Source organism: Coregonus lavaretus, assembly GCF_964263955.1.
Source record: "Coregonus lavaretus genome assembly, contig: HAP1_SCAFFOLD_382, whole genome shotgun sequence".
Taxonomy (NCBI): Eukaryota; Metazoa; Chordata; class Actinopteri; order Salmoniformes; family Salmonidae; genus Coregonus; species Coregonus lavaretus.
The window spans coordinates 202,364-227,452 of NW_028163971.1; the positions used below are offsets into that span (position 1 = coordinate 202,364).

At 46.0% G+C, this 25,089-nt stretch overlaps 1 protein-coding gene across 3 annotated transcripts in view; it reads right to left on the bottom strand.

The window, feature by feature from the left end:
• LOC311117621 (TSC22 domain family protein 4-like) overlaps nt 1-15,691 on the bottom strand; it is a 35,130-nt gene extending 19,439 nt beyond the window's left edge. The window contains exons 1-2 of one of the 3 annotated variants that reach the window (XM_084192555.1): nt 14,993-15,691; nt 7,427-8,122 (exon numbers count right to left, since the gene is read on the bottom strand). In XM_084192555.1, coding sequence (XP_084048681.1) covers nt 7,427-8,122 — 696 coding nt within the window. In that variant the 5' untranslated portion in view covers nt 14,993-15,691. Of the gene's footprint in view, nt 1-7,426; nt 8,123-14,946 lie in introns of all 3 variants that reach the window. The other 2 variants (XM_084192556.1, XM_084192554.1) reach the window with 2 other exon arrangements.
• Nucleotides 15,692-25,089: the final 9,398 nt, after the last annotated feature.

The following is a 25,089-nucleotide window of genomic DNA, read 5'->3' on the forward strand; positions in this document are numbered from 1 at the left end:
CACATTAGAAATCAGATAGATGGAATTGAGGAATCCATTGAATCAAACCACTTCTGGGAGAATTGGAATAAATTAAACAAACCTCATAATGAGGAATTGGCTATCCAGAATGGGGATATGTGAAGAAATCACTTTGCAAACCTCTACAGCAATATAACAAAGAGCCCAGAACAACAAGATGTACAAGAACAATTACAAATCCTCGAATCAGCAGTCAAAGACTATCATAATCCTGTGGATACCCCAATTACAGAACAAGAATTATTGGAAAAACTTTGCACTCTCCAACCCAAAAAGGCCTGTGGTGCTGATGGTATTTTAAATGAAATTATCAAATATACAGACCACAAATTCAAATTGGCTATACTCAAACTCTTCAACATTATCCTAACTGCAGTCATTTCCCCTGATATTTGGAACCAAGGATTGAGCACACCAATCTATAAAAATGGAGACAAATTTGACCCAAATAATTACAGAGGAATGTGTGTTAACAGCAACTTGGGGACAATTCTCTGCAGTATCATAAATAGCAGACTACGTCGTTTTCTTGATGAACACAACGTCCTGAGCAGAAGGCAGATTGGGTTTTTAACAAATCACAACAAACCACATTTCTACCCTCTACAATCTAACTGACAAACAAGTCAACCAAAACAAAGGCAAAATCTATTCGTGTTTTGTAGACTTCAATAAAGCATTTGATTCAATTTGTCACAAAGGTCTTTTTTATAAACTAATAGAAAGTGGTATTGGAGGGAAAACATATGATGTTATTCAATCAATGTACACTAAAAACAAATATGCAGTTAAAATTGGCAACAAGCAAACAGACTTCTTCTCTCAGGGACGTGGAGTGAAACAGGGCTGCTCAATAAGTCCAACACTATTTAACATCTACATTAATGAATTGGCTAAAACATTAGAAGAATCGGCAGCACCTGGTCTCACCCTACACAACACTGAAATCAAGTGTCTGCTGTACGCAGATGACCTGGTGCTACTGTCTCCCACTAAGGAGGGGTTACAGCAGCATCTAGATCATCTGCACAGATTCTGTCAGACCTGGGCTCTGACCGTTAATCTAAAGAAAACGAATATAATGATATTCCAAAAAAGGTCAGGAAATCAGGATCACAAATATAAATTCTATTTGGACACAGTTCTATTAGAACACACCAAAAATTACACATATCTAGGACTAAATATCAGCAACACAGGTAGCTTTCACATGGCTGTGAATGAGCTGAGAGAAAGCAAGAAGAGCATTTTATGTCATTAAAAGGAACAGAATCTGGTCAAACTTTTCCAATCAGTTATAGAACCAATTGCTCTATATGGCAGCGAAGTATGGGGTCTGCTCTCTAATACTGAATTTACCAAATGGGACAAACATCCAATCGAAATACTGCATGCAGAGTTTTGCAAGACTGCATTGCAAGTGCAAAGAAAAACTCAAAATAACACATTTAGAGCAGAATTGGGCCAATACCCCCTCCTTATTCGAATAGAAAAAATAGCCATCAAATTTTACAACCATCTAAAAACAAGTGACCCCAAAACATTCCATCACACAGCTCTACAATGTCAAGAGATGAAACAAGAGAAGAGTCCCCTCAGCCAGCTGGTTCTGAGGCTCAGTTCACTAACCCAAACCAACCCCATAGAAGAACTGATTGGGTCTCTACTTGACACCAACAAACACCCCATAATATCTGGCCCTCTGCCCTCCCTAAATCATGGCATTGAACGGTTCAGCAGACTTTTAGCCCTCCATAACTGGCTACGAGACTCTTGCAGCTCTGTAGGTGTAACATTTATTGACAATTTTGATACCTTCTGGAAACAAAGCTCGCATTATAAGGAGAATGGGATCCACCCAAATCATTTGGGTTCCTGGATCCTTTCACAGCATTTTAAGGCTGCATTGAGACAATGACTTATCAGCACTGCTGAACACTGTATGCATGAAACACTCGGTTTGTTATTTTAACTAAAATATGACCAATCTTTGTTAAACATAAACACCAAACGTGTTTTTGCATGGATTCCGCATCGCGGTTAGCTTTTACCAGTTAGGACCACTATCTCTTGTCCCGGAATCTCGCTTAACTGACAGGTTAAAGTCTGCTTGAAAGAGCCGCTAACCTAGCTAAGCTGCTAGCCATCAAGCTAACGAAGTTAGTCCCAGATGAGTTTTCCAATGGAGCCTCTTTGTCTGGAGAACTAAATGAACGGTTCCAGTTCTGTAGGAGCTGCATCTACTACGCTTTGTTTCTGGACAAACCGGATCACTCAGAGTTCCAATGCAGCAATTGTTTACTTGGCGAGGATTATAGGCTTGAGGTGGCTTCCTTGATCACGCAGGTCACCAGGTGGCTTCCTTGATCACGCAGGTCACCAGGTGGCTTCCTTGATCACGCAGGTCGCCAGCCTACGTAAGAAACTGGGGAAAACGCAGAGTGGAATGTTTACATTTTCTACGCCGGTGGCTGGACGGCGTTCGCGCTTGTTGGATACATCTCCGCCCTGTCGGTGTTGCAGCTCAATAGGTGTAACTTCTGGTCACAATTTCGATAACTTTTGGAAACAAAACACATTTTATAAGGAGGATGGGATCCACCCAAATCGTTTGGGTTCCTGGATCCTTTCACAGCATTATAAGGCTGCATTGAGACAATGATTTAGCAATGACCCAAGCCCAGCTCAGCTAATCCCTACCATTGTGACGCAGTTGTCAAAATGCTTCAGCAAATGTACATTACAACAGGGGCATTGGAAGACACAATATAAGTAACCTAATTTATGTCCCTTTAACTGCCCTTTAATGTCCCTTAAATGCCTCTGCTGATCCTACAGCTATTGTATGCAGTAATCATGTGTATATGAACCAGATTTATGCTGTTAGCAATGAGCCGGTGTGCCCAAGGAGGCAGTCCACAGTGTGCAGCTCACCCTGCACTAACATAAAGAACATGAGCACATCTACTGCCGCTAAGCTTCCCAGTAAAGCAATAAAAACAAGTAAGCATCCCAGAAGAAAAGTGCTCAAAATAGCCCACGTTAACGTAGCTTAAGAAACAAGGTTCATGAAATCAACTATTTGCTAGTAACAGATGACATTCATATTCTGACTATCTCTGAAACTCACTTAGATATTACCTTTGAGGATACAGTGGTAGCAACACATGGTTATAAGATCTACAGAAAAGAGAGAAATGCCAGTGGTGGAGGTGTTGCTGTTTATATTCAGAACCTTAGAGAGGATCTCATGTTAAATACTGTTGAAGTAATATGGCTACAGGTTCATCTGCCTCACCTAAAGCCCATTCTGGTGGGAAGCTGCTATAGACCACCAAGTGCTAACAGTCAGTATCTGGATAACAGGTGTGAAATGCTTTATAATGTATGTGATATCAATAGAGAGGTATATTTTCTGGGTGATTTAAATATTGACTGGCTGTCATCAGGCTGCCCACTCAAGAGAGAGTTTCAAACTGTAACCAGTGCCTGCAACCTGGTTCAGGTTATCAATCAACCTACCAGGGTAGTTACAAACAGCACAGGAATTAAATCATCAACATGTATTGATCATATCTTTACTAATGCTGCAGAGATTTGTTTGAAAGCAGTATCCAAATCCATTGGATGTAGTGATCACAATATAGTAGCCATATCTAGGAAAACCAAAGTTCCAAAGGCTGGGCCTAATATAGTGTATAAGAGGTCATACAATACGTTTTGTAGTGATTCCTATGTTGTTGATGTAAATAATATTGTTGGTCTGTGGTGTGTAATGAGGAGCAAATAGACGCTGCACTTGACACATTTATGAAATTGCTTATTCCAGTTACTAATAAGCATGCACCCATTAAGAAAATGACTGTAAAACTGTTAAAGTCCCGTGGATTGATGAGGAATTGAAAAATTGTATGGTTGAGAGGGATGAGGCAAAAGGTATGGCAAATAAGTCTGGCAGCACAACCGATTAGCAAACGTACTGCAAATTGAGAAATCATGTGACTGAACTGAATAAAAAGAAGAAGAAACTACACCATGAAACAAAGATAAATGACTTAAAGAATGATAGTAAAAAGCTTTGGAGCACCTTCAAATGACATTTTGGGCAAAAAGGCAAACTCAGCTCCATCATTCATTGAATCAGATGGCTCATTCATCACAAAACCCACTGATATTGCCAACTACTTTAATAACTTTTTCATTAGCAAACTTAAGCATGACATGCCAGCAACAAACACTGACACTTCACATCAAGTATATCTGACCAATTTATGAAAGACAAGCATTGTAATTTTGAATTCCGTCAAGTAAGTGTGGAAGAGGTGAACAAATTATTATTGTCGATCAGCAATGACAAGCCACCGGGGTCTGACAACTTGGATGGAAAATTACTGATCAGCAATGACAAGCCACCGGGGTCTGACAACTTGGATGGAAAATTACTGGCGGAATAATGTATATAATATATATGTATAATGGCGGAATTTATTGCCACTCCTATTTGCCATATCTTCAATTTAAGCCTACTAGAAAGTGTGTTCCCCCAGGCCTGGAGGGAAGCAAAAGTTATTCCTAAGAATAGGAAAGCCCCCTTAACTGGCTCAAATAGCCGACCAATCAGCCTGTTACCAACCCTTAGTAAACTTTGGGGACAAATTGTGTTTGACCAGATAAAATGCTATTTTACAGTAAACAAATCGACAACAGACTTTCAGCACACTTATAGGGAAAGACATTCAACAAGCACAGCACTTAAACAAATGACTGATGATTGGCGCAGAGAAATTGATGATAAAAAGATTGTGATGGCTTTTTTGTCAGACTTCAGCATGGCTTTTGACATTATCGATCATAGTCTGTTGCTGGAAACACATATGTGTTACGGCTTTACACCCCCTGCTATATTGTGGATAAAGAGTTACCTGTCTAACAGAACACAGAGGGTGTTCTTTAATGGAAGCCTCTCCAACATAATCCAGGTAGAATCAGGAATTCCCCAGGGCAGCTGTCTAGGCCCCTTACTTTATTAAATCTTTACTAACGACATGCCACTGGCTTTGAGTAAAGCCAGAGTGTCTATGTATGCGGATGACTCAACACTATACACGTCAGCTACTACAGCGACTGAAATGACTGCAACACATATTGATACAAAAGTAGCTAAGATGGGGAGAAGTCTGTCCATAATAAAGCGCTGCTCTGCCTTCTTAACAGCACTATCAACAAGGCAGGTCCTACAGGCTCTAGTTTTGTTGCACCTGGACAACTGTTCAGTCGTGTGGTCAGGTGCCACAAAGAGGGACTTAGGAAAATTGCAATTGGCTCAGAACAGGGCAGCACGGCTGGCCCTTGGATGTACACGGAGAGCTAACATTAATAATATGCATGTCAATCTCTCCTGGCTCAAAGTGGAGGAGAGATTGACTTCATCACTACTTGTATTTGTGAGAGGTATTGACATGTTGAATGCACCGAGCTGTCTGTTTGAACTACTGGCACACAGCTCGGACACCCATGCATACCCCACAAGACAGAGACAGAGGGGGTGAGAGAGAGACAGAGGGGGAGAGAGAGAGACAGAGGGGGTGAGAGAGAGACAGAGGGGGTGAGAGAGAGACAGAGGGGGTGAGAGAGAGAGGGGCAGAGAGAGACAGAGAGAGGGGGAGAGAGGCAGAGAGAGAGAGAAAGAGGCAGAGAGAGGGGGCGAGAGAGAGGGGAAGAGAGGCAGAGAGAGTGGGGGAGAGAGATGGAGAGAGATACAGCAGAGAGAGACAGAGAGAGGGGGAGAGAGAGACAGAGAGAGGGGGAGAGAGGCAGAGAGAGAGGGACAGAGAGAGGGGGAGAGAGAGACCGAGAGAGAGGGAGAGAGGCAGAGAGAGAGAGAAAGAGGCAGAGAGAGGGGGGCGAGAGAGAGGGGAAGAGAGGCAGAGAGAGTGGGGGAGAGAGATGGAGAGAGATACAGCAGAGAGAGACAGAGAGAGACGGAGAGAGGGGGAGAGAGGCAGAGAGAGAGGGACAGAGAGAGGGGGAGAGAGAGACCGAGAGAGAGGGGGAGAGAGAGACCGAGAGAGAGGGGGAGAGAGACAGAGAGAGGGGGAGAGAGAGAGATAGAGGGGGAGAGAGAGAGATAGAGGGGGAGAGAGAGGGGGAGAGAGAGAGAGATAGAGGGGGAGAGAGAGAGAGATAGAGAGATAGAGGGGGAGAGAGAGGGGGAGAGAGAGAGATAGAGGGGGAGAGAGAGAGGGGGAGAGAGAGAGGGGGAGAGAGAGAGTTAGAGGGGGGGAGAGAGAGGGGGAGAGAGGGGGAGAGAGAGAGAGATAGAGGGGGAGAGAGAGAGAGAGAGAGAGGGGGAGAGAGAGAGGGGGAGAGAGGCAGAGACAGAGGGGCAGCGAGAGACAGAGAGAGGCAGAGAGAGAGAGGCAGAGGGGGAGAGAGAGAGAGAGAGGGGGAGAGAGATACAGAGAGAGAGAGAGAGAGGGGGAGACAGACAGAGGGGAGAGAGAAATATTGGAGAGAGACAGAGGGGTAGACAGAGAGGGGCGAGAGACAGTGAGCGAGAGAGAGGGGAGAGAGACAGAGAGGGGGGAGAGAGACAGAGGGGGAGAGAGAGGGGGGACAGAGGCAGAGAGAGGCAGAGACAGAGGGAGATACAGAGAGAGAGAGAGAGAGAGAGGGGGGACAGAGGCAGAGAGAGAGAGAGAGACAGAGAGGGGGGAGAGGGGCAGAGGGGGAGAGACACTTTCTTACACACGCTATCAACAAACTTCTGGTTGGGAATGTAGGAAAGTGTGTGTATTATCTGTGTGTGTTATCTGTGTGTGTTATCTGTGTGTATTATCTGTGTGTATTATGTGTGTGTATTATGTGTGTGTATTATGTGTGTGTATTATCTGTGTGTATTATCTGTGTGTATTATCTGTGTGTATTATCTGTGTGTATTATCTGTGTGTGTTATCTGTGTGTATTATCTGTGTGTATTATCTGTGTGTGTTATCTGTGTGTGTTATCTGTGTGTATTATCTGTGTGTATTATCTGTGTGTATTATCTGTGTGTATTATGTGTGTGTATTATCTGTGTGTATTATCTGTGTGTATTATGTGTGTGTATTATGTGTGCGTATTATCTGTGTGTATTGTGTGTGTGTATTGTGTGTGTGTATTGTGTGTGCGTATTATGTGTGTGTGTTATCTGTGTGTATTATGTGTGTGTATTATGTGTGTGTATTATCTGTGTGTATTGTGTGTGTGTATTATATGTGTGTATTATGTGTGTGTATTGTGTGTGTGTATTATCTGTGTGTATTGTGTGTGTGTATTGTGTGTGTGTATTATATGTGTGTATTGTGTGTGTATTGTGTGTGTGTATTGTGTGTGTGTATTATGTGTGTGTATTGTGTGTTCTCACCCTCCCGGTAGCGTCCACATCCAGGCGTAGAGGGGGTGGGATGTTCCGTGGGCGGGGGCTGGGCAAGGGGGGCATGGAGTCGACCAATCGTAAGTTGAATCTTTCCAGATGTGTGGGGGAGGGCGGGTCGCTGTGGAGGAGGGGCTTGAGCCCTCCAAACCCCTCCCCATCTGACCCTATTGGCTGGCCCAGCAAGTGGGAGGTACCCTGAGAGTGCACAAGGTGTCCCGTCCTGAGAGTGCGCACTTGTCCCAGCAGCCTGCCGCCAGCCCCTCCCCCTGCCCTCTCTAGACCAATCCCCTCAAGCGACTCCAGAGAGTGGGCATGTCTCATGCTGTCCATCACCCATCTAAGCCCCACCCCTTCCTCTCGTTCCAGAAAGTCTGTGCAGGTCCATCGACCCCGGTGATAGGGTTCTCCATGGCCCAATCGGACAACTCGGAACCTGGAGCCCTGCCCCACAGCATCTTGTGAGTTGTATTTCCTCAGAGAGAGAGGAGTCGTCGGCTGGGAGGAGCTTCCCTGCTGGTGGGAGGGGCCAGGCTGGGAGGAAGCAGTGGATTGGCTGGAGGACTGCAGGGAGGCATTTGATTGGCTAGAGGCCTGGACAGGGGGTGGGGCTTCCCCAGAGCTCCCGGTGTAGTCTGACGTCACACTGGTAATCTGGAAGCCACTCCTCTTCTTCCCCCCACTCATCTAAACACACACAGCGAGAGAGAGAGACAGCGAGAGAGACAGTGAGAGAGACAGCGAGAGAGACAGCCAGAGAGACAGCCAGAGAGACAGCCAGAGAGAGACAGCCAGAGAGAGACAGCCAGAGAGAGAGAGACAGAGAGAGAGACAGACAACAGTTGTTAGACTGTAATCTGGAAGCCACTCCTCTTCCCCCCACTCATCTAAAACCACACAGAGACATGCAGTGAGTTCTCTCTCACTCTTTTTTTAACCAGACAAATATTATTTTCAGTAAAATTACACCAAGAAAACACACATGGCAAAAAAGGATGTGCTTTGTAATGTTTCTAAAACAATACATGTATTACTAGTAAAAAGTCATGTGGTATATTGTTTGATTTTATTAAATGTTTTGTGACCCTAGTCTTTTAACCAAAATGTTGACCTGCCCCTTTAAAGGGCGGGAGGTTGCTGTGGTAATGTGAATCATGTTTGTGCCTGTGAGATTGAGAGTCTGATTAGTATCCGCGTTGCTTCTCCCTAGCAGTTGAAACTCAAACATTGAAAAACAACCTAGCTTCTGAACAAAACAATGTAAATAGCCAAGGAACAAGGACAAAGTCTCACTTCAGTAGACTTCTGTTTTAAGTAAATTAAACAAACTTTTATGCCTGTACACAGGGCTTCTAAAAATGTATCTGTCACTCAGCTCTGCACACAGCCCCCAGCCAGGCCCCCAGCCAGACCCCCAGCCAGCCCCCAGCCAGGCCCCAGCCAGGCCCCCAGCCAGGCCCCCAGCCAGGCCCCCAGCCAGACCCCAGCCAGGCCCCCAGCCAGCCCCCAGCCAGCCCCCAGCCAGCCCCCAGCCAGGCCCCAGCCAGCCCCCAGCCAGGCCCCCAGCCAGCCCCCAGCCAGCCCCCAGCCAGGCCCCCAGCCAGGCCCCCAGCCAGCCCCCAGCCAGGCCCCCAGCCAGGCCCCAGCCAGCCCCCAGCCAGCCCCCAGCCAGGCCCCAGCCAGCCCCCAGCCAGGCCCCCAGCCAGCCCCCAGCCAGCCCCCAGCCAGGCCCCCAGCCAGCCCCCAGCCAGCCCCCCAGCCAGCCCCCAGCCAGCCCCCAGCCAGGCAGTGTTGTAGCGTGACGCAGAAATACTTTGCACATTTTACAATGTGCATTCAGTTCAGGTCAGAATACCATAGTAGCTAGCCATAGACTACAGACAAGGCAAATGCCACAACTATTGGCACACGAAACCTCAGCTCCGGGACGGCGGACCGCAGACACGGAGTCAGATGTGCATTCTAATAGGCCTATTTGCCCAACATTGGAATGATATTCTAATATTATACATTTCCATAACCTAAATAATTCCATATGCGACGCCTAGCCCTAACCCTAACCCTAACCCTAACCCTAGCCCTAACCCTAACCCTAACCCTAACCCTAGCCCTAGCCCTAGCCCTAACCCTAACCCTAACCCTAACCCTAGCCCTAGCCCTAGCCCTAGCCCTAACCCTAACCCTAACCCTAACCCTAACCCTAGCCCTAGCCCTAGCCCTAACCCTAACCCTAGCCAGCCATATCAAAGCCTGGACGTTTAACCCTATCTTACCTTGCTTTCAATAGCCTACAGCCAAAATCCCACCATAGAAAAATAGCGAAGATTTCCTGATCTTGAAACCAGCATTTATTCTTCTTCTACTGTCCAAAGGCAGTAAGGTTGAATCCTGTTGTTGCATCTTCTGATATTCCCTCTAAGTTTCTACCATTAGGCTGTATATCCAGCTCTGTCGCGTTATAAAAACCGCTTGCATCTGGTGTGCGTTTGAGAACGGTGTTCTCCCGCATTTTGTAACATTCATGAATATGGCCGAGACGAGTGAACATATTGCTCTGCTTCTGGGAATTATTCATAGTTTATCAACTTTGAAGCTAAATGCTGTGATCAGTTTCATCAGCCTCGTCTTTATGTTTAAACATTTTAGTATGAAACCACTGTTGTATTTTATACACTGCTCAAAAGAATAAAGGGAACACTAAAGTAACACATCCTAGATCTGAATGAATGAAATAATCTTATTAAATACTTTTTTCTTTACATAGTTGAATGTGCTGACAACAAAATCACACAAAAATGATCAATGGAAATCAAATTTATCAACCCATGGAGGTCTGGATTTGGAGTCACCCTCAAAATTAAAGTGGAAAACCACACTACAGGCTGATCCAACTTTGATGTAATGTCCTTAAAACAAGTCAAAATGAGGCTCAGTAGTGTGTGTGGCCTCCACGTGCCTGTATGACCTCCCTACAACGCCTGGGCATGCTCCTGATGAGGTGGCGGATGGTCTCCTGAGGGATCTCATCCCAGACCTGGACTAAAGCATCCGCCAACTCCTGGACAGTCTGTGGTGCAACGTGGCGTTGGTGGATGGAGCGAGACATGATGTCCCAGATGTGCTCAATTGGATTCAGGTCTGGGGAACGGGCGGGCCAGTCCATAGCATCAATGCCTTCCTCTTGCAGGAACTGCTGATACACTCCAGCCACATGAGGTCTAGCATTGTCTTGCATTAGGAGGAACCCAGGGCCAACCACACCAGCATATGGTCTCACAAGGGGTCTGAGGATCTCATCTCGGTACCTAATGGCAGTCAGGCTACCTCTGGCGAGCACATGGAGGGCTGTGCGGCCCCCCAAAGAAATGCCACCCCACACCATGACTGACCCACCGCCAAACCGTTCATGCTGGAGGATGTTGCAGGCAGCAGAACGTTCTCCACGGTGTCTCCAGACTCTGTCACATGCTCAGTGTGAACCTGCTTTCATCAGTGAAGAGCACAGGGCGCCAGTGGCGAATTTGCCAATCTTGGTGTTCTCTGGCAAATGCCAAACGTCCTGCACGGTGTTGGGCTGTAAGCACAACCCCCACCTGTGGACGTTGGGCCCTCATACCACCCTCATGGAGTCTGTTTCTGACCGTTTGAGCAGACACATGCACATTTGTGGCCTGCTGGAGGTCATTTTGCAGGGCTCTGGCAGTGCTCCTCCTGCTCCTCCTTGCAAAAAGGCGGAGGTAGCGGTCCTGCTGCTGGGTTGTTGCCCTCCTACGGTCTCCTCCACGTCTCCTGATGTACTGGCCTGTCTCCTGGTAGCGCCTCCATGCTCTGGACACTACGCTGACAGACACAGCAAACCTTCTTGCCACAGCTCGCATTGATGTGCCATCCTGGATGAGCTGCACTACCTGAGCCACTTGTGTGGGTTGTAGACTCCGTCTCATGCTACCACTAGAGTGAAAGTGATATTTTTTTATCGTCCCCTTCATTTCGAGCCCTGAAGTGTGTGTGTGAATACAGATTGTGCAGCCTAGTGCTGACAGATCTAAACCAGCCTAGTGCTGACAGATGTAAACCAGCCTAGTGCTGACAGATCTAAACCAGCCTAGTGCTGACAGATCTAAACCAGCCTAGTGCTGACAGATCTAAACCAGCCTAGTTGTGACAGTTTACCGCCAACATTACTACATAATTATGATTAAGAAGAAACAGGTGGTATTCCTGCAGGACAACATTAGACACATGACAGATTTCTCAACAGCTGGATAGGTGTTTAACATGTCAGATAACCACATCATATGGTACAACAATCTGATGACCGACTGAGCAGTCGATGATGTGGCACGAAACCATTGGTTGTTCCAATGCAACGCCTGCACATCTAGTAAGGCAGGAACACCACTTACCCTGCTACCACAGGGTTAATGGATTATACACCACTTACCCTGCTACCACAGGGTTAATGGATTATACACCACTTACCCTGCTACCACAGGGTTAATGGATTATACACTGGCATCCAAAGACAGGAAGGAACTAAGGAAGAAATGCTGGTGGTGAGGAAGTAAGTGTGGTTATAAGACATCCGTTTCTCTGTCTGTCTGTCTGTCTGTCTGTCTGACAGTTCGTATCGGCAATGTGTTAACTCTATTTCATAACTAGAACAGTTGTTAACGCTACAGTTTGTGTATCATCACTAGAACAGTTGTTAATGCTACAGTTTGCCTCATGCAGCGTGACGTCTCCTTCACATAGAGTTGATCAGGCTGTTTGTGGCCTGTGGAATGTTGTCCCCCTCCTCTTCAATGGCTGTGCGAAGTTGCTGGATATTGGCCGGAACTGGAGCATGCGGTCATACACGTCGATCCAGAGCATCCCAAACATGCTCAATGGGTGACATGTCTGGTGAGTATGCAGGCCATGAAAGAACTGGGACATTTTCAGCATTCAGGAATTGTGGACAGATCCTTGTGACATGGGGCCATCCATTATCATGCTGAAACATGAGGTGATGGCGGCGGATGAATGGCACGACAATGGGCCTCCGGATCTCATCACGGTATCTCTGTGCATTCAAATTGCCATCGATAAAATGCAATTGTGTTCGTTGTCCGTAGCTTATGCCTGCCCATACCATAACCCCACCACCACCATGGGGCACTCTGTTCACAACGTTGACATCAGCAAACCGCTCACCCACATCAGCAAACCGCTCACATACACGTGGTCTGTGATTGTGAGACCGGTTGGACGTACTGACAAATTCTCTAAAACGACGGAGGCGGCTTATGGTAAAGAAATGAACATTAAATTCTCTGGTAACAGCTCAGGTGGACATTCCTGCAGTCAGCACGCCAATTGCATGCGCCCTCAACTTGAGACATCTATGGCATTGTGACAAAACAGCACATTTTAGAGTGACCTTTTATTGTCCACAGCACGAGGTGCACCTGTGTAATGATCATGCTGTTTAATCAGCTTCCACTTGTCAGGTGGATGGATTATGTTGGCAAATGAGAAATGGTCACTTACAGGGATGAAAACAAATTTGTGCACAACATTTGAGAGAAATAAGCTTTATGTGTGTATGAAACATTGGAGATGGAAACCTGCACGTCAAACATCTCATTCCAAAACCATGGGCATTAATATGGAGTTGGTTCCCCCTTTGCTGCTATAACAGCCTCCACTCTTCTGGGAAGGCTTTCCACTAGATGTTGGAACATTGCTGCAGGGACTTGCTTTCATTCAGCCACAAGAGCATTAGTGACGTCGGGCACTGATGTTGGACGATTAGGCCTGGCTTGCGGTCGGCGTTCCAATTCATCCTAAAGGTGTTCGATGGGGTTGAGGTCAGGGCTCTGTGCAGGCCAGTCAAGTTCTTCCACACCGATCTCGACAAACCATTTCTGTATGGACCTCGCTTTGTGCACGGGGCATTGTCATGCTGAAACAGGAAAGGGCCTTCCCCAAACTGTTGCCACAAAGTTGGAAGCACAGAATCGTCTTTAATGTCATTGTATGCTGTAGCGTTAAGATTTCCCTTCACTGGAACTAAGGGGCCTAGCATGAACCATGAAAAACAGCCCCAGACCATTATTCCTCCTCCACCAAACTTTACAGTCGGCACTATGCATTTGGGCAGGTAGCGTTCTCCTGGCATCCACCAAACCCAGATTTGTCCATCGGACTGCCAGATGGTGAAGCGTGATTCATCACTCCAGAGAATGCGTTTCCACTGCTCCAGAGTCCAATGGCGGCGAGCTTTAAACCACTCTAGCCGATGCTTGGCATTGCACATTATGATCTTAGGCTTGTGTGCGGCTGCTCGGCCATGGAAACCCATTTCATGAAGCTACCGATGAACAGTTATTGTGCTGACGTTGCTTCCAGAGGCAGTTTGGAACTCGGTAGTGAGTGTTGCAACCGAGGTCAGACCATTTATTACCGCTACGCGCTTCAGCACTCGCCGGTCCCGTTCGGTGTTCTTGTGTGGCCTACCACTTCACGGCTGAGCCGTTGTTGCTCCTAGACATTTCCACAATAATTGCACTTGCAGTTGACCGGGGGCAGCTCTAGTAGGGTAGAAATTTGACAGACTGACTTGATGGAAAGGTGGCATCCTATGATGGTGCCACGTTGAAAGTCACAGCTCTTCCGTAAGGCCATTCTACTGCCAACGTTTGTCTATGGGGATTGCATGGCTGTGTGGTCGATTTTATACACCTGTCAGAAATGGGTGTGGCGGAATTAGCCGAATCCACTAATTTGAAGGGGTGTCCACATACTTTTGTATATATAGAGAGTCTTGCACATCAAGATACAATTTTGAACTTCACAAATAAAAACTGTTTTATCAGTTAGGCTGTATCAATATCTTGAAAATGAAGTCTAAATTAATTAACTTAAGGCTTATTTTTTCGCCATTATAAGATTCTCATTCAATAATGAGACTATAATATTGTAAATAAGTGCAACATTGCAGTTCGGAATGCTCTAGTCATTAAAGGCGCAAAAGGATTATGTCGGATATCACGATATTTGGAGTAGCATATCGTAGAAGAGTTTTCCCCAAATATCGCCCAACCCTAATATAGATATTACAGTATTACTTCACAACACTGGTTTTCATAGAGGACAATGATATACAGTAGGGTTAGCAGTAATCTACAGTAGCCTTCAGAGGGCTAGGGTCTTCATAGGACAGATATAACCCTGAGTATTCCTGTTAGACCAGTGTAGCGTAGTACTAACCTACTGCTAACCCTAAAGGGGGGAGCCATGCAGGAACCACTGGGATGCTCATTCCTGCAGATAGAGGAATGTCCACATTGCAGGCTGCAGTTGCACAACATTGTGCCATTCCGCATGTCCCTCCTTCTCTCTCTGTCAACTTCAATTAAATCTCTCTCTCCTCCTCTCCCTCTCTCAATTTCAATTAAATCTCTCTCTCCTCCTCTCCCTCTCTCAATTTCAATTAAATCTCTCCTTCTCTCTCTTGCCCAACTTACTTTAACATTATTTGTTTCAGTTTGTTTCAGGCCAAAGATGACGCACCTTGTTCAGGGTTCCAGGGTCTGTGGAGCATCTAGAGATGTTTCATCTCATCACAGCTGGACAAACACACTGCAGAACCTTAACCAGTTCGACGTAGGGCTAAATAAATCTCAACTTAATAAGAAGACTTCTATAAAAGTTGTAGAAAAAGTTGGAAAAGTACTTCTGGCCCCATCGCAGGCTCGCTCTGTCGGCCGTAGCTCCCGTTTCCAGGCTCACCCCACAGTAATAATATCCCGTTGGACCGGAGAGATGAGTAGGGACCGTACCCGGCAGAGGGCTTGGCCGGGCAGGGGTGAGGAGAATCGGCTGCAGTCCCGTTCCTTGTTCCGCACTGTGCTAGCAGCTCTTCCATGGAGCCCCGGCCGAGACAGAGACCAGCATCAGTAGAGGGAGAGCAGGCTGGAGTTATCACACACACCAGCCCGTTGATACTTTTCACAATACAAGTTAGCTAGCTAGCTAAACATTCTAGCTAGCTAGTTAACTACTGTAACTCGCTACTTCTGCTTTCCGCGGCGGCGGCGCCGTCTGTCTGTCTTCAGTCCTTCCCTCCCTCCCCTGTCTCTCTTTCGCTACAGGAAAAATAAGGGTAGCTTTCTGATTCAGCTATAAAAGAACCGGTTGTGGTCTCAGTATCTAGCTACATGTTTTTCTATTTAGCAAACTGTTGACAACTTGTATAAACCCGGAAGTTACGCCCCCGTGGAGCCTCGTGTTTATGGTGCCCCCTGCTGGCCAGATCAGATTACTACAGCCTTACAGGCCCCCTGCTGGCCAGATCAGATTACTACAGCCTTACAGGCCCCCTGCTGGCCAGATCAGATTACTACAGCCTTACAGGCCCCCTGCTGGCCAGATCAGATTACTACAGCCTTACAGGCCCCCTGCTGGCCAGATCAGATTACTACAGCCTTACAGGCCCCCTGCTGGCCAGATCAGATTACTACAGCCTTACAGGTGTTAGCAGCCAGGGGCAAGGGTTCGACTGCTACTACAGTTTAACTGACGCCTGGCCAGATCAGATTACTACAGCTTTACAGGCCCCCTGCTGGCCAGATCAGATTACTACAGCTTTACAGGTGTTAGCAGCAAGGGTTCCGGTCTCGAAGCTCCGGTCTGGAAGCACGGTTTCGACTGCTACTACAGTTTAACTGACGCCCGGCCCGGAAATACATTTCCATACATGGCCACTTAGATAAATCAGATTTGAATATTCCTAATAAGACACTTTAGTCATCACCTTTGTGCACAAAACATCCATTGAATTATTCAAACTATTGTCACTGAGGCTGAAGATTTTATATTCATCCAATGTCTGCCATGTTTTTTGATGACGTGTTGACCGTACCTCCTTGCCCTTCCAAATAAAATATTGAAATATTGGTCATTTATTTGACGGAGACGCACGCCGACAAAAATATACATCAGTCTCAGTTAAAGCATCCGAGCGAGTGAAACAGCGCCCCCTCTGTCTCAGTAGGTGTAGACCATGTATCTGATGCTGTCTGGACCAGAGTATGGCATGTCATACTATTTCTGGCCAGACAGCATCACATACATGGGCTACATATAGAGGGGCGCTGTTTCGCTCGTGCGGATGCTTTCTCCGGTGATATAGTTTCAGCAGAGAGGAAGAGGCGAAGCGAGAGGGCTCACTATCTCCAAAATCTGTCCAGAATAAACCCAATGCGTTTCTATTGGAATAATATGCAGACCTAAGCGTGTTGCCTGCCTTCCCGCCTTAGGGACAAAGACTCCCATTGTTAGGGCGGAGACATGAGCGTATTATATACAGATCGCTGGTTTCAGCCTCTTCAAATCAAATCAAATTTTATTGGCCACATGCGCCGAATACAACAGGTGGAGACATTACAGTGAAATGCTTACTTACAGCCCTTAACCAACAATGCATTTATTTATTTTTATATAAACTGGTAAAATAAAACAACAACAAAAAAGTGTTGAGAAAAAAAGAGCAGAAGTAAAATAAAATAACAGTAGGGAGGCTATATATACAGGGAGGTACCGGTGCAGAGTCAATGTGCGGGGGCACCGGCTAGTTGAGGTAGTTGAAGTAATATGTACATGTGGGTAGAGTTAAAGTGACCATGCATAAATAATTAACAGAGTAACAGCAGCGTACCGGTACCGAGTCAATGCAAATAGTCTGGGTAGCCATTTGATGAATTGTTCAGCAGTCTTATGGCTTGGGGGTAGAAGCTGTTAAGGAGCCTTTTGGACCTAGACTTGGCACTCCGGTACCGCTTGCCGTGCGGTAGCAGAGAGAACAGTCTATGACTAGGGTGGCTGGAGTCTTTGACAATTTTGAGGGCCTTCCTCTGACAATGCCTGGTATAGAGGTCCTGGATGGCAGGAACCTTGGCCCCAGTGATGTACTGGGCCGTACGCACTACCCTCTGTAGTGCCTTGTGGTCGGAGGCCGAGCAGTTGCCATACCAGGCGGTGATGCAACCAGTCAGGATGCTCTCGATGGTGCAGCTGAATAATTTTTTGAGGATCGGAGGACCCATGCCAAATCTTTTCAGTCTTCTGAGGGGGAATAGGCTTTGTCGTGCCCTCTTCACGGCTGTCTTGGTGTGTTTGGACCATGATAGTTTGTTGGTGATGTGGACACAATAGTCCACAATAATCTCCTTTGTCTTGGTCACGTTGAGGGAGAGGTTGTTGTCCTGGCACCACACGGCCAGATCTCTGACCTCCTCCCTATAGGCTGTCTCATCGTTGTCGGATTGGAAACGAAAGTTGGCGGGTGCATAGTGCACTGTTAGGAAGCTGGATTGCCCTAAAGCAAATTGATGTTTCACCAAAATTATATAATTACTCCTGTGGAAATAAAATCATTCAAAATACTTCACCAGCGAGCATGATTTATCCACAGAGGATCATTAGCTTCATAAAAAAAAAATAGCTGTGGATTATTTCAAATCACAAGTGTGTAGGCCTACTTCAGAAGCCCGCAATTTGGGTAGTGCTCGTGGCAATAGGTCTAGCTGATTGAGTTGCTGCTCGTAGCAATAGGTCTAGCTGATTGAGTTGCTGCTCGTAGCAATAGGTCTAGCTGATTGAGTTGCTGCTCGTGGCAATAGGTCTAGCTGATTGAGTTGCTGCTCGTGGCAATAGGTCTAGCTGATTGAGTTGCTGCTCGTGGCAATAGGTCTAGCTGATTGAGTTGCTGCTCGTGGCAATAGGTCTAGCTGATTGAGTTGCTGCTCGTAGCAATAGGTCTAGCTGATTGAGTTGCTGCTCGTGGCAATAGGTCTAGCTGATTGAGTTGCTGCTCGTAGCAATAGGTCTAGCTGATTGAGTTGCTGCTCGTGGCAATAGGTCTAGCTGATTGAGTTGCTGCTCGTGGCAATAGGTCTAGCTGATTGAGTTGCTGCTCGTAGCAATAGGTCTAGCTGATTGAGTTGCTGCTCGTAGCAATAGGTCTAGCTGATTGAGTTGCTGCTCGTAGCAATAGGTCTAGCTGATTGAGTTGCTGCTCGTAGCAATAGGTCTAGCTGATTGAGTTGCTGCTCGTAGCAATAGGTCTAGCTGATTGAGTTGCTGCTCGTAGCAATAGGTCTAGCTGATTGAGTTGCTGCTCGTAGCAATAGGTCTAGCTGATTGAGTTGCTGCTCGTGGCAATAGGTCTAGCTGATTGAGTTGCTGCTCGTGGCAATAGGTCTAGCTGATTGAGTTGCTGCTCGTGGCAATAGGTCTAGCTGATTGAGTTGCTGCTCGTAGCAATAGGTCTAGCTGATTGAGTTGCTGCTCGTAGCAATAGGTCTAGCTGATTGAGTTGCTGCTCGTGGCAATAGGTCTAGCTGATTGAGTTGCTGCTCGTGGCAATAGGTCTAGCTGATTGAGTTGCTGCTCGTGGCAATAGGTCTAGCTGATTGAGTTGCTGCTCGTAGCAATAGGTCTAGCTGATTGAGTTGCTGCTCGTGGCAATAGGTCTAGCTGATTGAGTTGCTGCTCGTAGCAATAGGTCTAGCTGATTGAGTTGCTGCTCGTAGCAATAGGTCTAGCTGATTGAGTTGCTGCTCGTGGCAATAGGTCTAGCTGATTGAGTTGCTGCTCGTAGCAATAGGTCTAGCTGATTGAGTTGCTGAATAGTATAATGAATCGAATAAGCTGAGCATCTGAGTAATTTTTTCTTCACCTCACACAAGTCAACTAAGTCAGTTTTTTAAACTTCCATTGCGAATGATCGTTCCACAGTATTTGAAAAAATCTTTCCAACACTCCTGATCCTCGATAATCACAAAGCCTCGGTCTGAAAGAGCAAAATATCATGATCTGATGATCCCATATATCCAGGGGAAACAGCTGTCAGTCCTGAGCTCACTGCCGCAGGAAACTCTGAGGGCCCGGAATAGGCTACCTGGGCGGCAGGTAGCTTAGTGGTTAAGAGCGTTGTGCCAGTAACCAAAAGGTCGCTGGTTCTAATCCCTGAGCCGACTAGGTGAAAAATCTGTCGATGTGCCCTTAAGCAAGGCACTTAACGCTAATTGCTCCTGTAAGTCGCTCTGGATAAGAGCATCTGCTAAATGTAAATGTTGCAAGTTTGCTAGTGACAGCTTCGGGCCGACCCAGTGATTTTGATACATTGTTTTTTTGTTGTTAATTTGTATTTATTTGTATATTTATTGAATATTTAAAACATACAATCTACTTGCAGTGAAGCCGCTCAACATCTACATCAATCAATCAATCAATTTTATTTTATATAGCCCTTCTTACATCAGCTAATATCTCGAAGTGCTGTACAGAAACCCAGCCTAAAACCCCAAACAGCTAGTAATGCAGGTGTAGAAGCACGGTGGCTAGGAAAAACTCCCTAGAAAGGCAAAACCTAGGAAGAAACCTAGAGAGGAACCAGGCTATGAGGGGTGGCCAGTCCTCTTCTGGCTGTGCCGGGTGGAGATTATAACAGAACCATGCCAAGATGTTCAAAAATGTTCATAAGTGACAAGCATGGTCAAATAATAATCAGGAATAAATCTCAGTTGGCTTTTCATAGCCGATCATTAGAGTTTAAAACAGCAGGTCTGGGACAGGTAGGGGTTCCATAACCGCAGGCAGAACAGTTTAAACTGGAATAGCAGCAAGGCCAGGCGGACTGGGGATAGCAAGGAGTCACCACGGCCGGTAGTCCCGACGTATGGTCCTAGGGCTCAGGTCTCTCAGTTGGCTTTTCATAGCCGATCATTTAGAGTTGAAAACAGCAGGTCTGGGACAGGTAGGGGTTTCGTAGCCGCAGGCAGAACAGTTGAAACTGGAATAGCAGCAAGGCCAGGCGGACTGGGGGCAGCAGGGTGTCATCATGCCCGGTAGTCCTGACGTATGGTCCTAGGGCTCAGGTTCTCAGAGAGAAAGAGAGAACGAGAGAATTAGAGAGAGCATACTTAAATTCACACAGGACACTGGATAAGACAGGAGAAGTACTCCAGGTATAACCAACTAACCCCAGCCCCCCGACACATAAACTACTGCAGCATAAATACTGGAGGCTGAGACAGGAGCGGTCCGGAGACACTGTGGCCCCATCCGAAGAAACCCCCGGACAGGGCCAAACAGGAAGGATATAACCCCACCCACTCCGCCAAAGCACAGCCCCCGCACCACTAGAGGGATATCCCCAACCACCAACTTACAATCCTGAGACAAGGCCGAGTATAGCCCACAGAGGTCTCCACCACAGCACAAACCAAGGGGGGGGGGGGGCGCCAACCCAGACAGGAAGATCACGTCAGTAACTCAACCATCACATTAGTCATCCAGCAGACTCCCATCACATTAGTCATCCAACAGACTCCCATCACATTAGTTATCCAACAGACTCCCATCACATTAGTCATCTAACAGACTCCCATCACATTAGTCATCCAACAGACTCCCATCACATTAGTCATCCAACAGACTCCCATCACATTAGTCATCCAACAGACTCCCATCACATTAGTCATCCAACAGACTCCCATCACATTAGTCATCTAACAGACTCCCATCACATTAGTCATCTAACAGACTCCCATCACATTAGTCATATAACAGACTCCCATCACATTAGTCATCCAACAGACTCCCATCACATTAGTCATCCAACAGACTCCCATCACATTAGTCATCCAACAGACTCCCATCACATTAGTCATCTAACAGACTCCCATCACATTAGTCATCTAACAGACTCCCATCACATTAGTCATCTAACAGACTCCCATCACATTAGTCATCTAACAGACTCCCATCACATTAGTCATCTAACAGACTCCCATCACATTAGTCATCCAACAGACTCCCATCACATTAGTCATCCAACAGACCCCCATCACATTAGTCATCCAACAGACTCCCATCACATTAGTCATCCAACAGACCCCCATCACATTAGTCATCTAACAGACTCCCATCACATTAGTCATCTAACAGACTCCCATCACATTAGTCATCCAACAGACTCCCATCACATTAGTCATCCAACAGACTCCCATCACATTAGTCATCCAACAGACTCCCATCACATTAGTCATCCAACAGACTCCCATCACATTAGTCATCTAACAGACTCCCATCACATTAGTCATCTAACAGACTCCCATCACATTAGTCATCCAACAGACTCCCATCACATTAGTCATCTAACAGACTCCCATCACATTAGTCATCCAACAGACTCCCATCACATTAGTCATCCAACAGACTCCCATCACATTAGTCATCCAACAGACTCCCATCACATTAGTCATCTAACAGACTCCCATCACATTAGTCATCCAACAGACTCCCATCACATTAGTCATCTAACAGACTCCCATCACATTAGTCATCCAACAGACTCCCATCACATTAGTCATCCAACAGACTCCCATCACATTAGTCATCCAACAGACTCCCATCACATTAGTCATCCAACAGACTCCCATCACATTAGTCATCTAACAGACTCCCATCACATTAGTCATCCAACAGACTCCCATCATATTAGTCATCTAACAGACTCCCATCACATTAGTCATCCAACAGACTCCCATCACATTAGTCATCCAACAGACTCCCATCACATTAGTCATCTAACAGACTCCCATCACATTAGTCATCTAACAGACTCCCATCACATTAGTCATATAACAGACTCCCATCACATTAGTCATCCAACAGACTCCCATCACATTAGTCATCCAACAGACTCCCATCACATTAGTCATCCAACAGACTCCCATCACATTAGTCATCCAGCAGACTCCCATCACATTAGTCATCTAACAGACTCCCATCACATTAGTCATCTAACAGACTCCCATCACATTAGTCATCTAACAGACTCCCATCACATTAGTCATCTAACAGACTCCCATCACATTAGTCATCCAACAGACTCCCATCACATTAGTCATCCAACAGACCCCCATCACATTAGTCATCCAACAGACTCCCATCACATTAGTCATCCAACAGACCCCCATCACATTAGTCATCTAACAGACTCCCATCACATTAGTCATCTAACAGACTCCCATCACATGAGTCATCCAACAGACTCCCATCACATTAGTCATCCAACAGACTCCCATCACATTAGTCATCCAACAGACTCCCATCACATTAGTCATCCAACAGACTCCCATCACATTAGTCATCTAACAGACTCCCATCACATTAGTCATCTAACAGACTCCCATCACATTAGTCATCCAACAGACTCCCATCACATTAGTCATCCAACAGACTCCCATCACATTAGTCATCTAACAGACTCCCATCACATTAGTCATCCAACAGACTCCCATCACATTAGTCATCCAACAGACTCCCATCACATTAGTCATCTAACAGACTCTCATCACATTAGTCATCCAACAGACTCCCATCACATTAGTCATCTAACAGACTCCCATCACATTAGTCATCCAACAGACTCCCATCACATTAGTCATCCAACAGACTCCCATCACATTAGTCATCCAACAGACTCCCATCACATTAGTCATCCAACAGACTCCCATCACATTAGTCATCTAACAGACTCCCATCACATTAGTCATCCAACAGACTCCCATCACATTAGTCATCTAACAGACTCCCATCACATTAGTCATCCAAAAGACTCCCATCACATTAGTCATCCAACAGACTCCCATCACATTAGTCATCCAACAGACTCCCATCACATTAGTCATCCAACAGACTCCCATCACATTAGTCATCCAACAGACTCCCATCACATTAGTCATCCAACAGACTCCCATCACATTAGTCATCTAACAGACTCCCATCACATTAGTCATCCAACAGACTCCCATCACATTAGTCATCTAACAGACTCCCATCACATTAGTCATCCAACAGACTCCCATCACATTAGTCATCCAACAGACTCCCATCACATTAGTCATCTAACAGACTCCCATCACATTAGTCATCTAACAGACTCCCATCACATTAGTCATATAACAGACTCCCATCACATTAGTCATCTAACAGACTCCCATCACATTAGTCATCCAACAGACTCCCACCACATTAGTCATCCAACAGACTCCCATCACATTAGTCATCTAACAGACTCCCATCACATTAGTCATCCAACAGACTCCCATCACATTAGTCATCTAACAGACTCCCATCACATTAGTCATCTAACAGACTCCCATCACATTAGTCATCTAACAGACTCCCATCACATTAGTCATCCAACAGACTCCCATCACATTAGTCATCCAACAGACTCCCATCACATTAGTCATCCAACAGACTCCCATCACATTAGTCATCCAACAGACTCCCATCACATGAGTCATCCAACAGACTCCCATCACATTAGTCATCTAACAGACTCCCATCACAATAGTCATCTAACAGACTCCCATCACATTAGTCATCTAACAGACTCCCATCACATTAGTCATCCAACAGACTCCCATCACATTAGTCATCCAACAAACTCCCATCACATTAGTCATCCAACAAACTCCCATCACATTAGTCATCTAACAGACTCCCATCACATTAGTCATCCAACAGACTCCCATCACATTAGTCATCCAACAGACTCCCATCACATTAGTCATCCAACAGACTCCCATCACATTAGTCATCCAACAGACTCCCATCACATTAGTCATCCAACAGACTCCCATCACATTAGTCATCCAACAAACTCCCATCACATTAGTCATCTAACAGACTCCCATCACATTAGTCATCTAACAGACTCCCATCACATTAGTCATCTAACAGACTCCCATCACATTAGTCATCCAACAAACTCCCATCACATTAGTCATCCAACAAACTCCCATCACATTAGTCATCTAACAGACTCCCATCACATTAGTCATCCAACAGACTCCCATCACATTAGTCATCCAACAGACTCCCATCACATTAGTAATCTAACAGACTCCCATCACATTAGTCATCCAACAGACTCCCATCACATTAGTCATCTAACAGACTCCCATCACATTAGTCATCCAACAAACTCCCATCACATTAGTCATCCAACAAACTCCCATCACATTAGTCATCTAACAGACTCCCATCACATTAGTCATCCAACAGACTCCCATCACATTAGTAATCTAACAGACTCCCATCACATTAGTCATCCAACAGACTCCCATCACATTAGTCATCCAGCAGACTCCCATCACATTAGTCATCCAGCAGACTCCCATCACATTAGTCATCCAGCAGACTCCCATCACATTAGTCATCCAGCAGACTCCCATCACATTAGTCATCCAACAGACTCCCATCACATTAGTCATCCAGCAGACTCCCATCACATTAGTCATCCAGCAGACTCCCATCACATTAGTCATCTAACAGACTCCCATCACATTAGTCATCCAACAGACTCCCATCACATTAGTCATCCAACAGACTCCCATCACATTAGTCATCCAACAGACTCCCATCACATTAGTCATCCAGCAGACTCCCATCACATTAGTCATCCAGCAGACTCCCATCACATTAGTCATCCAACAGACTCCCATCACATTAGTCATCTAACAGACTCCCATCACATTAGTCATCTAACAGACTCCCATCACATTAGTCATCCAACAGACTCCCATCAC